Source organism: Aythya ferina (genome assembly GCF_964211825.1).
Source record: "Aythya ferina genome assembly, chromosome: 6".
Taxonomy (NCBI): Eukaryota; Metazoa; Chordata; class Aves; order Anseriformes; family Anatidae; genus Aythya; species Aythya ferina.
Genome location: NC_140303.1, coordinates 20,117,204 through 20,133,313, shown reverse-complemented (window position 1 = coordinate 20,133,313; position 16,110 = coordinate 20,117,204). Strand labels below are relative to the sequence as shown.

Genomic DNA, 16,110 nt, shown 5'->3' with positions numbered 1-16,110 from the left:
TGTAAATATGCTCTTTATAGTATAAAGACAGCTTAATTTTAAGTGAAATATCACAGTAAATGTGTACGTTGACTATAACCAATTCACAATTCAACTGGTTGTGCATTGTCTATTTGCTATTCATGAGAATTTCACATCTTGTCTATTTTTATGTCTCATCACAGGTTCTGATAAGATAGCATCCATAAAAACTGGAACTTTTCATGGGATATCTAAGTTTGCTCCATGATGTAACAGCTACATGAACTTGTTTCTGAATTTCTTTGAAGGAGGACATTCCTCCTAGATCTTAAAAGCTTTAACAATTAATGCCTTCATTTGGCAACATATCCTATTGCATAGCTCCTAGAAGTAAGTACTTTAAGTCAAAAAGTCTTCAGTTAAGTTTGGTTTACCTCTAGAGTCTGAGGTCACAGACCAATCTCACCACAGAAATAAAATAACATACTTTCATTCACTTCAATGGTTGCGCAGATGTGAATGATTATTGAGCTTCATTTGGTGACATTTAATTTTGTCATTCTTCATATCTATTGCAAAACTTTGTCTTCCTTTTTAATGTTTCTGAAGAGATTTTTATCAACAACTTCTTGTTTAGTTGCTTGCCTCTCTGGAAGGCAATTTCCAAACAGTAACTTATTGAGAAAAGAGCTTTTACCCACTTCTGTTTGGATGAGATTTTATAAGGGTCATAAGCACCAGAGTTGTGTAAAAGCAAAAGGAATGTGGGTGGTAATGGTCCTATGTTTCTTCTGAAGCTTCCCACTATGTTTAAAATCTTAAGTATCAGAAGTGAATTGGACCTTGAAACTGCATCACATATCAGATAAAGTCCTATGTTTCATTGTTCTTAATTTTATGTGACTAGTGAGTTATTTTGCCGAACTTACATGCTGGATAAAATAGAACTAGCTTCTCCTTGTGCTGGTAAAACTCACGACCTTCTGAAAGTATGCTGATCACTTTCCTCAGAATCACCCTTCTAACATGAAGAGAGTGCTTCCCATGGTCCTGTCAGCCATATTCTATCATCAACTTTCTTCCTCAACCTCAGAACACCGTCCATTTTCTATGTGATTTTTTTCCCCACCACAGTTCCCCCTTTGTTCCATCTCTTCTGTGTCACATGTAGTATGTTTGTATGCGTATACAAACTCCTTCTCCTACCTCTTGATTTTATGATACATCTGCTTTTGTGTTTGTTGTACTTCTTGGGATGTATTTCTACAGTGTTGATGGTAAACCTGTTCTGTCTCAGCAGGAGGCTGCTCCTTACAGCAATTATACCTGATGACTTCCTTTCCATTTTCCCTTCAGCTTCTCATGAAATTGTATTTTCTGAAACCCTGTGAATTCCCCCTTACATAACTCAATGTATTCAACCATCTCTTTTCCATCCAACTTGTTTTCCATCATCTTTTTCATTTTGCTAGATAGTTGGCTCATTTACTCATGTATTATCTACTCCACTACTTTATATTTTTGCCCACTATTTTGACTGTCATTTCTTCAAGATTTCCAGGGTTTATTTGAGATCAAGGTACACAACTCCCACTGATTTTAATAACTCCCACTGACATTTATGTGAGTTTTGTGGCTAAATCCCTGGCAACTCAGAAAACACAGGGCCTGGTGGCTATCATTTATACTTTGTACTTCCAACAGGAATTTAGAATCACTTTTTTTTTTTTTTTTTTTTAAAAAGAATAACCCTTTTAAAGCTTTTTTCTGGTTTTGTGATCTGACATTACTCTGACTTTTAATAGCTGAGGGACAAAAGAAGACATTTTCTTGGAAGTTAGTCTTTGAGTTCTGCACATCCACGTTCAGAACAAATTAAGAAAGATTAGTCGCTTCCCCTTGAGTCATGGCCAAATTTTACCCTTGCTTTTTATCATTGCAGTCTATGGTGGTCTTCTCATTTCTATGGCAGATGAGCACATGTCTTGAATAATGAATGACTCTGCCATCAAAAATATGCAAATTTTGTTCTTCATTTCAATATTTGGACATATCAATTTCAATTTCCTAAATCATCTCTTCTAACTTGAGCTATTAATGATGCTAAGACAATTATCAAAGTCTACCAGACTGCCTATTGTTCATTCTGCAGAAACTCCTATTTTTTCTGGAATGTCAAACTATTTCTGTAATTTTCACATATCAGTTCCTTATTCTTCCACAGAGTTTGTGTATCTAAGTAGTATCCTTGGTGTGTACAGATAAAGGACAAGGAGACTTTGCCTGAGAAAGCAGTATTTTCTAATAGATCATCTGATATAACTAAGAACAACAGGTGAGCCTTTAGGTTTAATCCCTTTATCTGTAGGTTAATGCTGTATTATTTCCATCAAGACTACAATCTACTAGCAGACTTTGGCCACCTAAAAATGTGGTTTTCTTCCACTTTATTCCTGCATCTCCAAAAGCAGTTTCTCCAAACCTGAGCATTTTTGTACCTATGTTTCTTTCCAGAAATCAAACCATTTCTCACATAGCGGCAAGTGCTAGTGTGATTGCAGACAACAGCATTTTGCTGCCCAGCAGTTTACAACATATGAACATTCGAAATACCTAGCACAAGTGGGAACTTGATGTCTTTATTCAAGGCCGCACTGTGATTATCCTTTATATGATTTCAACAGAAAAAAATAATGAAAGGATTTTAAATCATAGTATAGGATGCTGTAGAGCAAAAGACCAAGGTGTTGGCAGAGCCCTGAGTCACCTATCCAGGATCAGTGATGAAACTGGCCATGAAGAAAGAATTCAGATTCCAGAAAGTTCCAGGCACTTGGATGCACAAATGATTTTGCATCTCCTGTATCAGAGAGGTGACCCACACAGTTTCTCTCATTGCGAGCAAACAGAATTATATCCACTATCTACCATTGCTTCTTAGACAAAAAAACTATGATATTGGAGTCAGGGTCCCTATATATAAAGCAACTTTCAACCACAATGACTGATATAATACATGTCTTTAAAATACTGCAATATTGTTGTATAAACAGATTTTCAGCTATTCACATTGATTTTCATTGAGAATGAGGGGATATATCTCATTTAGTCCATATTCTGCTGTTTTTCTTTTACCACTTCACAATGTTCCTTCACTCCAAGAAATTTACTCCATGTGAAAGAAAGCTTTACTGTAAAAGTTGAGAATATTATGCAGCAGCAAAAGACTTGGGCACTGAAGAAGGAATATTAGCCAAAATTATGCATTTCCCAACATTTTATGTTCAATTCCATGAAGGCTAAAAGTTGCATATACACCAAATATAACAACAAACAAACAAAAGCTATACAGGTAGAAAAAAAAAAGGGGGGGGAAAAAGAGAAAAAAAAATGCAGGACTGTAGGTGTGGAAAGATGTTGGCTGCAGCATAATTTATTTTCATTCTGCAACCCTTATTCATGTTATGTTGAATGTTAGCATCCAATCCTGAAAATTGCTCCAGGGAGCTAAGTTTTTATTGGAGGTTTGCCTGGAGCAGTTTTCAGAATCAGGGCCTGACTCATCAGGTGGTCCTACCAATATGAATTACATTAGTTCAAAGCACAATTCTAATACAAATTAATCACAGCATGTACTCAAATATTTATCAAATGTTTCTTAACCTAGTAATTAGGTTAGCAACTCTCAGACTATCAAATTTTAAGATACAAAATAGATTAAATGTTTTACCTTAAAATCGGATTCCAATCCTTCCGACTTCTGAAATGCAGGATTTAATATTGTTCCTAAGTGGTGATCATTCACCTGCCAAGTGAATCGCACGTAGAGAGATCCCCACATTACAAATGTATGGAAAGTTCTACCTCAGAATTCAATTAGAAATATCAATACTTGCTATTCAGAGCAACAGCTCCAAATTAAAGCTCTTTAATTTCAGATTATAATTGAAAGTGTAACCAAATTATTGCATACTCGGTCACTTTTGGCACCACTGACACATACAAGAACTAATCCTGTACCTGTTGCTCACATTAACACTAATGCATGTAATCCCATTCAAATTAAGGATGTGTAAATAAAGATTACTCACGTAAGTAAAAATTACAAGATAGGGTAGATAAATCTCCTGAAATTGAATGATACAATCCAATTAGTTTCTTTCTCTTAGGTATGTGGTTACACACGCCTGGCTGAAACTAAAAGTACAACTGAAAGTGTAAGACCCTAAATAACAGATACTGCATAAGGTGCAGTCAGCAGCCCTGATACCAGTTGCTGAGTGTATGAAAAAAGCAGTTCATGTTTTCTAACATGCTTATAGTGTTTAAGAGGCTCCTGACTGAAGCATAGGGCTCAACGTGCTTAACTATTACTTAAGCAGACAGACCCTACTACCATGAGCAGTTCCTTTACAGAGAGTGAGATAGAAATAAACATTTGCAGGATCACACCTAGAATTCTCTTCTCTATTATTCTGCCTCAGTTTTATATCTTCACCGCACCACTATTCAGTCACATCCCAGATGACTTAACAAGAAAAGGCATTATAACCAAGAAACTAGCATATCACCATTCTTCTTACAAAAGGCTGAATAAATATGCTATGAATATAAACTAGCTAGATTCTGACTACATTTTTCCAACATGACCAGTACCTTCAAACATTTATGTGCTTAAAATCTTCTCATGCACAATTCCACAACTGGTACTGGTTCATTCTAACTACACTCCTGACATACAGCCACAAATGGAACTAGCATGGCTGAGCTGGTGAAGAGGGCAATTCACTTGTGCAGACCGAGAGTTACTTCCCAGTGAACTTCCCATGATTTCTAGACACCCTGAGCCATAAGTCATGCCTTCACCTGCCTCGATGGCAGCTGGACTCTTTGCCAGCCCTCCTTACAGTCCAGTTCCTTGAAGTACACTCAGTCCTTCAAATGGCAATGTAAAGGCAATTTGTAAGGTTAATTGAAAAGTTTTGCGAATTGACTTTGTAATCCATGTCATCACTCTCAAAAGGGTAAGTATTTTTATACAATTTGTTTAAAAAATAAGCAAGCCATATCTAGATTGAGCATGTGTCTTCTGTACAAGAGTAATAACCACATTTCACCAAAAATTGAATAAGTCTATCGTGTAAATGAAGGACTCCCTAAGCACACATTAGCAAGAGAGACTGTAGCAATCTATCATTTCAATGATTCCTGAACAACAGGATCTGTAAGTAATTTTGATAGAACAGACTGTGACAGCTTCATAGGAATTATTACAAGTTGCACAGACAAAAATCTACAGAAATCAAAATAGGCTGCAGGCTGTTGTGTCAGTTCACATATGATCAAGCATTGAAACTAGCCTTGCTAAAAATTAGTGAAAATATTCTCTGGAACAAACAGATAAAGTGATGGTACAGGGATGACTCAGGTGTCACATATAAGTTAACCACATTGAGAAAACCAGTCTTGTTGTTACAAAAAGTATAAATAAAAACAAAATATTTCTTTTCATCTTTCAGAAAAAGCTAAGCAAAGCACTGTACTTCTAATCTTATAACTACTATTAAGAACGGTATGCACATGCATATATAAGCAAGCTTGAGTGACTCCAGACAGACAATCTGTGTAAGAACAGAAAAGTCTGGATCTTTTACCCATCACTTCTGTCATTTGTCCTTGTATGTCACCTTACACTGAGATAGTCAGAAGAAATTTGCCAAATGGGACAATATTAGAAAACTGCACCAGTCGCCTTCTTGCGGAACAATTCTAGTTTTTGGAAAATATTTCTCCGTTTTACAAAACTCTCAAACAAGATACTTACAATGAAATACTTCAAAGATTGTTAAGAGCAGACAGTAAAATATGGCCGTCTCCCCTTAACTTCTCTGCAAAAGAACTAAGAAATTGCTGTCTGTGAAAATGAATTACTAGAATTTATCTGCCAATCCCTACTTGTGAATAGTCAGAGATGAAATAAATTAGAAATAAATTAGAATTGTTCAGAAGATCTTGTCCACAGTAGTATAAACTTTCATGTCAATATTTCTTTTACTACTGACATTAGTGCATCCTATAATGCTTTATCCTAAGAACTTTCTTTTCCTCAACATCATGTAAGATGTAGTAAATATTTACATCCTCACACTTCACTCTCCTCCCCTGTATAATGATATTCTGCCACACCTGAACTGTCTTCATCTAAAATCTGATTCATTAGTGACTTTAAGACACACCGAGAGGCTTACTTAGCAGAATACCAGAAACAGCTTTTGCAAAGAGCATCCTAAGTGAAGCGTTGTTATAATCAAATTCAACTTTTCCAGAAGGTACAATTACTTTCATATGTATTTCTTCTTAAACATTAGAAAGAATGACGCTGAAAGTTTTTAATCAGCAAAAAGGCACTGTTATCCACATTTAAGTACAGCAGAGATATTTAACAATGAGTCTATTTTTAACATCTGGTATTTGTGATCTGGAAACCATGTATAAGGATAGGATTAAACTGATTCTTATCAGACAACAGAAAACTGAGGGTTAAAATCTGCATCTCTGCTTTGTTCCTGCTCTCATGTGCCAAGGTGCAACAAAGAGACCTAGCTCCAGGTGATTCCATTTGCCATATGCACTGCATTTCCTGCACATGCTAGGAGTTGAGAACAGCATTTCCAGGTTTGCAGCTAGTCTGATTTTCTTGCTTTTTGTCAGTTTAAGCCTGCCCCCTCCTGTTGTTTAGACATTTTATTTAATTTGTGTCTTTCGATATTTTTATGCCAAGGACAATTAAAAACATACCTCCAAAAAAGCACAGGAGGAATGGAATCATTCGCTGAGAGACTTACAGCCAAATTCAGCCCTTTGGAGAATCTGCTCATGGAAGCGTGAAATTTTCACAGATGTCTGTGTAGTGCAAGGGTAGCATGACTGACTTGTTCTGCTGCCCTTGCTATTCAAAATATTTTGGTGTATGGCTCTGGTTGTGGGGGGAGCTTCTTTTTCACAGTGTTTCAAAACATAAATCAGCATAGACATTTTCAAAAGGGGGAAATACTAAAAACGCTGACCCCATATGCTGAGCTTTAGCATTTTGGAGTGGTCCCACTGACTCTGAAGTCCCTTCTTCATTCAGATGTGAAAGGCACAGCATCTGGTATGGGCTCAATTTTATGGCTTGATTTTAGGAGGTACAGCTGAGCTTTTTTGAGGCAACTCAGACTGATGAACCTGTACTGAGCTCAGCCATGGAGGAACGACAATGAACACAGGAAGCAGAGGTGCTGCGGGGTCATACAGCAGCCAAGCTCTACAGAGCTTCAACACTAGTGATGCTTTCAGGGAAAGGAAAAGAACAGGGAAACAAGACCAGACTAAATTTCCATTGGGGATGCGCTCTTGGACAACAGCTATTATTGTAGCTACCATGTGGTATATCTTCCAGTACAAAAACATCCTACATGCAAAGGGCAGTTCCTCAAAGAGTAGTCAGACTTGTCACGGATCAAGCATTATTTACCCAGGTCTGCAGAGGCGAAGACGTGGATCACTGTCAGTAACTGTATTCCAGAGCCAGGATTTCCTCCTGGAATTTGACATGATGATGGTCTGAGCATTGCCATTAAAAAAAAAAAAAAAGATAAATCCAATCACAGAATCACAGAATCACAGAATTTCTAGGTTGGAAGAGACCTCAAGATCATCGAGTCCAACCTCTGACCTAACGCTAGCAGTCCCCACTAATGCTACAGGCTAATCAATTCTCAGATTAATTTGGAAACTAAGAGCCTAAAAAAGCAACCAGCACTGGTAAATATTTTGTATCTATCTGTTACTAGTCACATGAAGAACATTTTCCCCTCTCCAAATGTCATTACTCAAATCTCCCCAAAACATCCAAAACATTTTTAACAAATTCCATGCATAGGCCTGCTTTTAGGAATCAAGTTACACATCTACAAAAACATGAATCAGGGTCAACAGTGCTTATCCAAAAAATATTGCTTCTCAAAAAAAAAACCCACAAAACCTAACGTCACAATCCAAGTCTATTTCATTTCCACATTTGGTCAGTAAGACAGTTTTCTGACCACATTTGTGTAATTAAATAATATTGAATCTCATAAATACAAGAGTTCTCATCTCACAGGAATTGACAGCAAAGTTGCTAGCTGAAGTTTGGAATTGATCACACTTCTATTTATATCTAACACACACAACATGTTAAGGCTTCTTCCCCCCTTCTGTGTCATCTCCCCTCCCTATAGAAAAAGATCTGGCAAAGTACATCTGTTTCACAGTAAAAATAAGATATTAATACTACCCAGAAATTGAGCAGCTTCCCAGCCTTTGGGCAAACTTTGGTGAAGTACACTCTGGTTTACACTTGCTAATTCTGCCAGCTTCCTCTTACACAATTTACATGAGAATATGTTCATTTCCATGTAAGTTATGTTGTGAGGTGTTTTCCAAACAGCTTTCCTGAGTAATAAACATCATCCGATTGTAAAGCTATATCCTGCACTACAAATTAGGTTTTGAGTGTCTGTTTAACAAAGAAAGTACAGTAACCAAATGTTATAATTGAACAAAATGGAACCTGGATACAATTCCAGCAGGTTACACAGCATGCTGATCACTGGGAAAAAGAAAGTCTTTCAAATAGTGTATTAGTAACCCACTAACTGGAACGCTGGAAAAAATAATGAACTGTATACTGCTTTTCATACTGAACACACTGATGCCCAAAAGAAGAGGAAGAACTTTCCTGTTACAGAATTTAACTCTGGTGCAGGAAATACACCTTCTGGAATTCCAGCTGGAAGGCAGAAAATAAGTGGTATTTTCTCTTTTTCCTGGGAGAGCTCTTTAAATTATCAAGGTAGGGACTCCGTAGGATGCCATTTAACATAGAAGTTGTATTAATCATACCTGCTTTTGGAGTGAAATTGTCCTCAGCTGCCTTGATTTCAGCCACTCATGGCTCTCCTTTTACCACTTCCCAACCATTCTTTCAGATTATCAGCACAGTTCAAAAGATGAACACAGGCTGCATGCACAACTCCTGCAATTGAGAACAGGCTAAGCAAATGCAACATGTTTATACTGCCAGGGCACCAGACAAGGGCCTTTGCGTAAATGAAACACAGGTCTTGATGGCCTAAGGAAGACGTAAACAGTGCAAATGCCTTTGAGTTACCCTCCATGTGTATCGTCAAACTACTGACCGAACTCCCAACATCTTGTCCCACCACTCACAGGATCCAGAGTTAACTCTGCCGCTGGCTGCCCGAGAGGACAGTTGTTCCAAACTCCTTGGCAAGAATCTGGAAGTGACTGACATAGAAACAGATCCCAAGAAACAAAGGTTCACTCTTCTAGCTGAATGGATGAAAATCGCTTCTTGAAACTAGGACCACGGGTAACATAAAACATTAATTGCCCAAAGAAAGAAAGAAAGAGCAGTGTTCTCCCTTAAGCATGGGAGTGCATATAATAGCAAACAAAAAGCAAAATATTATGTGAGGATATTCTGGGATACAGAGAGTTAATTGTTCAACAAGAAATTCTATCACTGTTCAGAAATGATCTACGTAGTTGAGGCTATAATGTAATATGCTGCTTTTAAAGGAAGTTGTCAGTGTCTGATGGGTTTTTATTACAATTGCTCACTATAAAACGCAATATTTAATTACTGGCATGAAAGTGATTCTAGCATAAAGGAAGAAGGGGAAATGAGACCTCTCCACCTTTTTAACAGTTAATGCACTTGTGAACATAAAAATACAATGCTTTTTCATGTGTATTTTTAATGATGCATTGCATTTTCTTAGATCTGTGGGATATATTTTCTATGTTGATCCCCTTAGATATGATGCCATATCTAAAGCAATATACAATGACAATATATAATTGAAATAAATCTAAAATTGTTAAGATACTGGTCAAGAAGAGATTAGTGATTTTGTGTGCAACTTAACAGTCCATTAAATGACATGGCTAAGTGCTCAGCTTCTAAAATACATTATCTTTCCTAAGACATTTCAAGTTGAACTCCTAAGATAAGACATCTATTTCCTAAATGATGAATTAATACTTCTGCAATACTGTGTATAATCTGGAACTTGACATTTTTTAACCAGCCAACCAAATTTCAAAACACCCATTCTGCAACAGTACACAGATACTGTAAATTAATTGTCAAAATAAACAAACTAACACAGAACATCATGACAGAAAATAAATAATTTTAAGTGTCAGTTTTTCAACAAAGCAGAGCATAAGCCAGAGTTGCTGACAAACAGTGTTTTTTGGTTTGCATCTTAAAATCTACAAACTGTAAGCATACATGGCTATTCAGTGTTTATATCCATTATCAAAGAAACAACTGAACATAACGTGGGTTGTCTTTACCCTGACTGCAAACTCTTGTACCAGGACAACCATATCTATTGGGAAAGCAGTATTATTTGGAAAGAGGCCAGATCAGACAGATGGCAGAGAAAAAGGGATCAGTGAAATATTCAGTGTTGAAAAGTTTCAGTAGCAATGTAACATTTAAAGGACAAAGACAAAGAAACTGGTCATTATCTTGAGCTTATGATATTGCTAAAGACAAAGAAAGGTATGGCATAAAAAAAAAAAAAAAAAAAAAAAAACATGTTTCTAGATTAAAACCAATAAATATAATCACCTGTGTTTCTGAGAAAAAGATCTGAAATATTTACTAGAAAAATGGAAAAATTATCTTAACGTATAATCAAAAATAATTTACTGTGTTTTCCAAATGAATATACGGTGGATAAAAAAATCATTCCTACCTTCCCTAATTTTTAACAAAAGTTTTTGAAATTGGGGTAACATGATTCTTACTATTTTTATGATCTCCATGTCCTTCCATAGCTTTCAACTTTTTAACTATGATAAAAACGCGAATGATAGACTCAGTTCAGGTGTATGATCAACAGGCTACGCACTTCAAGTCCCTGCTCTTTATTTCATGTAATGCTGCTCACAAAAACCTGAGATAAGCAGACACTATCTGTTTTTTCATGTACTGAGCTTATGGACGTACAGTGAAACCCTAAAGTAAAGATTTAACCAGATTTAATCAAACTATCAAAAAGTAATTCAAGCAGATCTGCTTTTCTTTCCAACACCACACCGAAAGTTGATGTGACTATCATCCAGCCACTTTGACTCCCCACCCACGTGATTCAAGGAGATTGATGAATTTGAGAACGAAGCTCCTTGACTCATACAACTGCATCCGTAGCATTCAGGGACATAGGAGGCAGTTAATAATGCAACAAGCATCTGCTGAGACATTGGGGGAAATCCAGCTGAACTATAGAGAAAGCAATTATCTTTTGCAGACCCTCAGAACTGTTGAGATCCTTGGTATCAGGACTCCTGGAAACATTTCTGTATTAAACCTAAGTCATGTACATAATCTTTGTACTGGATCCTATCCAGCACAAACACATGGGTAATATGGATCCCACTGTGCCAATCATCATGCTACACAATTATTTTCATTTGTGCTGCCACAAATAAATAATTGAAGATAAAAGTGGTACTTCTGGTATGAAATCTAGCTTTTGGTGTTAAGATTATTTCTTTGTCCGGTGACATAAAAGTGATCTGTATACCACTATGTGGATAAAACAATTTAAAAGTTTCTCAGAACTAACTCTGTCATCTTGGACAGCAAAATTACTGTTGGAAGGAGCCACCCGAACATTTGTTTTCGTTATAACCAAATGCACCATCCTCATCAAGATGATAATTTGACAGGGGTTTTTTGTTCAACTCATGACAATTTATCCATGTCAGTGTTTATTATCTTACTGTCATGAAAGCTCCCATGCAGGCTGCCAGTTCATTATCTATACAGAAGTTTAAAGCAGTGCTTTGCTTTATCGAAAACGCCAAGCAACTTATCATTTTGTATTTGCCAAAATTATCTTGTAATAGGTCACTGCTGTGGTGGGTTTTTGCATTCTAAAAGAAAAAAAAGAAAACAAACAATCTGTGCTGAATCGTTTCCTAAAATATTAGATATCTAGTGGATAAATATGGTTCTGTTAGAGTACAGTGCCATTGTTTCAGCGGAATGTATCCCAGAAGAAAAAAAACTTGGCTAGTTATAATGAAGACAAGTATCAATTCTTAACTGTGTTTTCTACTAATTTGTTTTATAAATTCTCAGGTGGTGGTTCTTTTGTTCCCTTACAAGAAAAGAAAGCTGATTAAATGTGGTTTTATTATCAACAAAATAAGGAGGCTTATAAATGCTGAGTCTCAGTACAAATCTGAACATTTTACACACTATTGTGGGCAAGTAACAAAGACAGAACAAAATATAACAATAGGAATACAGCCATGTAAAGAAATACAGAAGGCCACATGCAGTAGGACCCTGCTCTTCAGTTATGAGGGAATTGGATTTCTGGCTGCAGTGCATTCCTTCAAATTAAAAGATCTGTCTTGAAAAAAAACTTTCAATCTCTGTTGTTTTCCTACCACCTAACTCTAAACATATCCACCACCATATAATGCTGATAGATGGTTTCTGAAGTTGTTTTCATCTTTTCTGCCCAAAACTTTTCTGAGGCTCAACAGCCACTGAGTTTCTCAGTCTGCCTCAACAATGTGCCTGTGGCCTCCAGCTTGGCAGCTCTTCAAGGTCTACCAGGTATTTTGTTTCCTTGTGCTCCCTTATCCACATATGAAATCTCCAATATTAAGCCTATGCTACAACTTCCTCGAGCCTTTGTCCTCGGGTAGTCTCTCCCTGCTCTAAGCAGTATCTCTCTTACCTTCAAACACAAATTCTTCCAGTGCACATGTGCAAACCCAAGAACTTCTTCAGTTTCCCAAGACTTGATTCTTTCTGTATGTATACCCTCACCCACTCTCTGACAGCTCCCTCTGGATCACAGAATGATAGAATCATAGAATCATTAAGATTGGAAAAGACCTCCATGATCATCTGGTCCAACCATTACCCTGCTACCAATGTCACCCACTAAACCATGTCCCTAAGCGCCAGGTCCATTTCCTTAAACACTCCCAGGCACAGTGACTCCATCACTTCTCTGGGCAAAAAAAATAACTAAATCCCAAGGCAATAGCTGATTGTCAGTATGGCTGAAATAGAGCTGTCACTCTCCCCACCCTTTTCTCACTCCGAGTTCATCTTGCATTAGATCTCCTGTCATAACCACAGTGGATAATATTGCCATCCTGCCCATCACTCAAACAGAACTGGGACATCATCTGTTCAGGGCCCTGCTATCTTCAAATTCTTCCTTCAAACTCTCTTTTAGCAGTGTGCCAATTAAGTGCACAGAAAACTGCTGTGCTACCTGACCAACACTGTCACTGGGTCATTCTGCTTCCCTATCTCGATGCCCATCTGTCACCTCTCATCTCACAACTACACTGCAAGGTCTTGGGACCAGGGATGGCCTCATGTGTTTGTACAGCACCAACCACAGCAAAGCCCGCTGCACCACTAGGATTTCTGCAGAGCAGAGAACAGTACTGCAGACCACAGCAAAGCATCACTGTGGTAAGAGCAGCTGCCTCTCTCAGCACAGCTATCCTTACTGCATCAGGGAGAAAAACCCCATCAGACCTTTCTTCCCATGTGTGTCTGCTTGCAGCTCCTCTTAACAAAACACTGTCTGCTTGACTTGGAGGCAGGCGCTTCAAGGGATACATCACTGTCTCACACTCTGTAGTCTGTCAAACACTCAACCCGCTCTTTTCCCTCATCAGAGAAATAATAAGGTAAACCTTTAAAAGATCCAGCAAACAAAAACAGTGTCAAAACAAGCATGGGCCAGATCCAGAGCCTTTTATATTTAAAGGAAATGCTAAATTTACTTTAATGGGCCTTGACAAAGGTCCGCTGTTATAAAGAAAAACAGGCTTTTGCTGAAATTGGTCGAGTCATCACAGTAAGAGGCAGAGCACTCTTCCAGTCCCACCACTGAGTTATTCAGCCATTCCCAGCCACCTGCTGGCAGTTCACACTCCCTCTCAGGGCTGCCTTCCTGTAAACCTAACATATTCCAGCTGTTCTGTGGTCCCAGGCTTTAACCCTTGCCTCCCCTTACAGAGCTAAAGGACTTACTGTCTTCCTCTGCACCGTCCCTTTTCCCCACGCAACTTCATGTCATGCTTTTCTTGCAGCTCTGTGAGGAGGCCTAAAAGAAAGTTGATCTGTTTAGATTGCAAAGAAAAACAAACAGACTGTAAAGAAACAAATTATCTGTTCTGAATCTGAGTATTTTGCAATGATTTCATATTTTAATCCTAATTCTAACATGAAAAATGTGTCTTTAGCACTGTCTTCTCTAATTTATACCTTAGAGAACAATTAGTCTTTAAGTCCTAAAACACCAATTTTATTTATACATATATATATACACATTTCCCTAGCCTTGTTTGATAGGAAAATTGCACCTTGGTATATTTACAATATGATATTGTAGCAGATGCAACCTTAGCACTGTTGCCATTTGTTACTGGTCATCATGAGAACAAAGTCAAGAAAAAACTACAGTTTTTCGTCATGAAAAGAAGAAAAAGCTTCTTTTGATTTTACTAACCCAAACAAAAAAGTATCATGAGAATTTCATATGCATCTTCTTGTCAACTGCTTCTGACCCCAGACACCGTGGTTTATGCAGACTCTGTGAGTACTTACCCTTCAGCTCCGTCCATTGTTCCCACCTATAAGAGGAAGGATAAATCAGTACTTGCTGCCATGAACTTCTCAAGAAGTTTACTTTACAGCTTTGCAATATACTTTTTCACATCCTCAGACACTGCTTGTGGCCAGCCATCATAACTGTTTGGGCTGGAAAGAACATCAGTAGCATCTATCAATAAGTCATATGCAGGGAAATAATTGAGGTTCTCAAACGTGAAACTGAGAGCTGGCAGGGGGAGAATGCGCTTCCAGAAGGAATCTCTCACAATAAGAGGTCTACAATGAGCACACAGAGACCAAGATAACATGATAGCACACATTTAACACCCGCCTCACATTGCAACTGTTCACATTTGACAAGTTTGTTTATATTCTCTCTGTTCTGTCTGTTTTATGACAGGACACATGCAGTACATATTACAAAGTCATTAGCTGATATACCTTATTGCAAGACTGTCAAATTCCTACACACAGAAATACTGAGGGCTGAAAGTAAGATACTTGTGAATAAGTATGAATGGTGGTCACCAAACATACTAACAAGGAGTATAAAGCACAACTGGGACTAGGTGTGAAATTCATTCACATTTTGAATGTTACTTGTATAAAGTGATATATATCTATATTCTTGATCTTTACAAATAGTTTTTAAGTTTTACTACTTCAAAGGGCATCAGGAGCTGACAGCATAGAAAGTAATTAGAGCACAGCATATCCACAGAAGGCATTTTGATAGATAGATATAGAAAAACAGGCATATCATGGATTACCCTTAATGCAGGAATTGTTTCAAAGATAATTCAAAATTCTGCAAATGAATTTAGAAAGAAGCAATGAAAAATATGGGGAATCCTATGCCAATCACAAAACAATCCAGCAGATGATAAATATTCTCTACAGAGCCCAAATCCACAGGCTTTTCCCTGCCCATAATGAAGCTAATCAATGAGATATAGGATCTGATTTGGATATTTATTTTAAGATCAAGTATAAATTTATCCTGGGTTCCTTTTACCTTCTGTAATTTGGGATATTTAGATCCCGCCTCTTAAGCTTTCTATATTGTGAGACCCTTTGAAACTTTTCCCTACGATATGAGCACATTGTGAAAGGAAGGCTTGTACTGCCTACCAACCCAGATGATAACTGACATTCAAGACAGCTAAGATGGCAGTTGCATGGGTTTTTGGTATATGCTGTATTTGGAAAAAAAAATAATAATTGTCTATATGGAAGTTTGAGAAGTATTGATTTTAACCCTGGGTTACAAATCTCTCCATTTCATTTTTCCATTTGACTCTTTAGAGAGATCTATAGAAACACTGAAATCATGCACTTCCTACTCAAACTCCATCTTCTTACGGAACTCGGTATGCTAGTAAAGTAGCCTTCAGTTGCCAGATTCTTAAAATGGCTACAAGAAGTTG

The 16,110-nt window shown here is 37.4% G+C and overlaps 1 protein-coding gene across 4 annotated transcripts in view; it reads right to left on the bottom strand.

Moving 5' to 3' along the window:
- The window catches only part of LOC311438830 (uncharacterized protein), a 40,519-nt gene that overhangs the window by 17,336 nt on the left and 7,073 nt on the right, over positions 1–16,110 (bottom strand). The window contains exons 4-8 of one of the 4 annotated variants that reach the window (XR_014694346.1): positions 14,678–14,703; positions 14,102–14,174; positions 8,890–9,022; positions 7,478–7,566; positions 3,692–3,766 (exon numbers count right to left, since the gene is read on the bottom strand). Coding sequence is in view for 1 of the 4 variants with exons in the window: in XM_084523713.1 (XP_084379839.1) it covers positions 14,102–14,174; positions 14,678–14,703 (99 nt within the window). In the remaining 3 variants the exon portion in view is untranslated. Of the gene's footprint in view, positions 1–2,800; positions 2,822–3,691; positions 3,767–7,477; positions 7,567–8,889; positions 9,023–14,101; positions 14,175–14,677; positions 14,704–16,110 lie in introns of those variants that run through there. The other 3 variants (XR_014694347.1, XR_014694345.1, XM_084523713.1) reach the window with 3 other exon arrangements.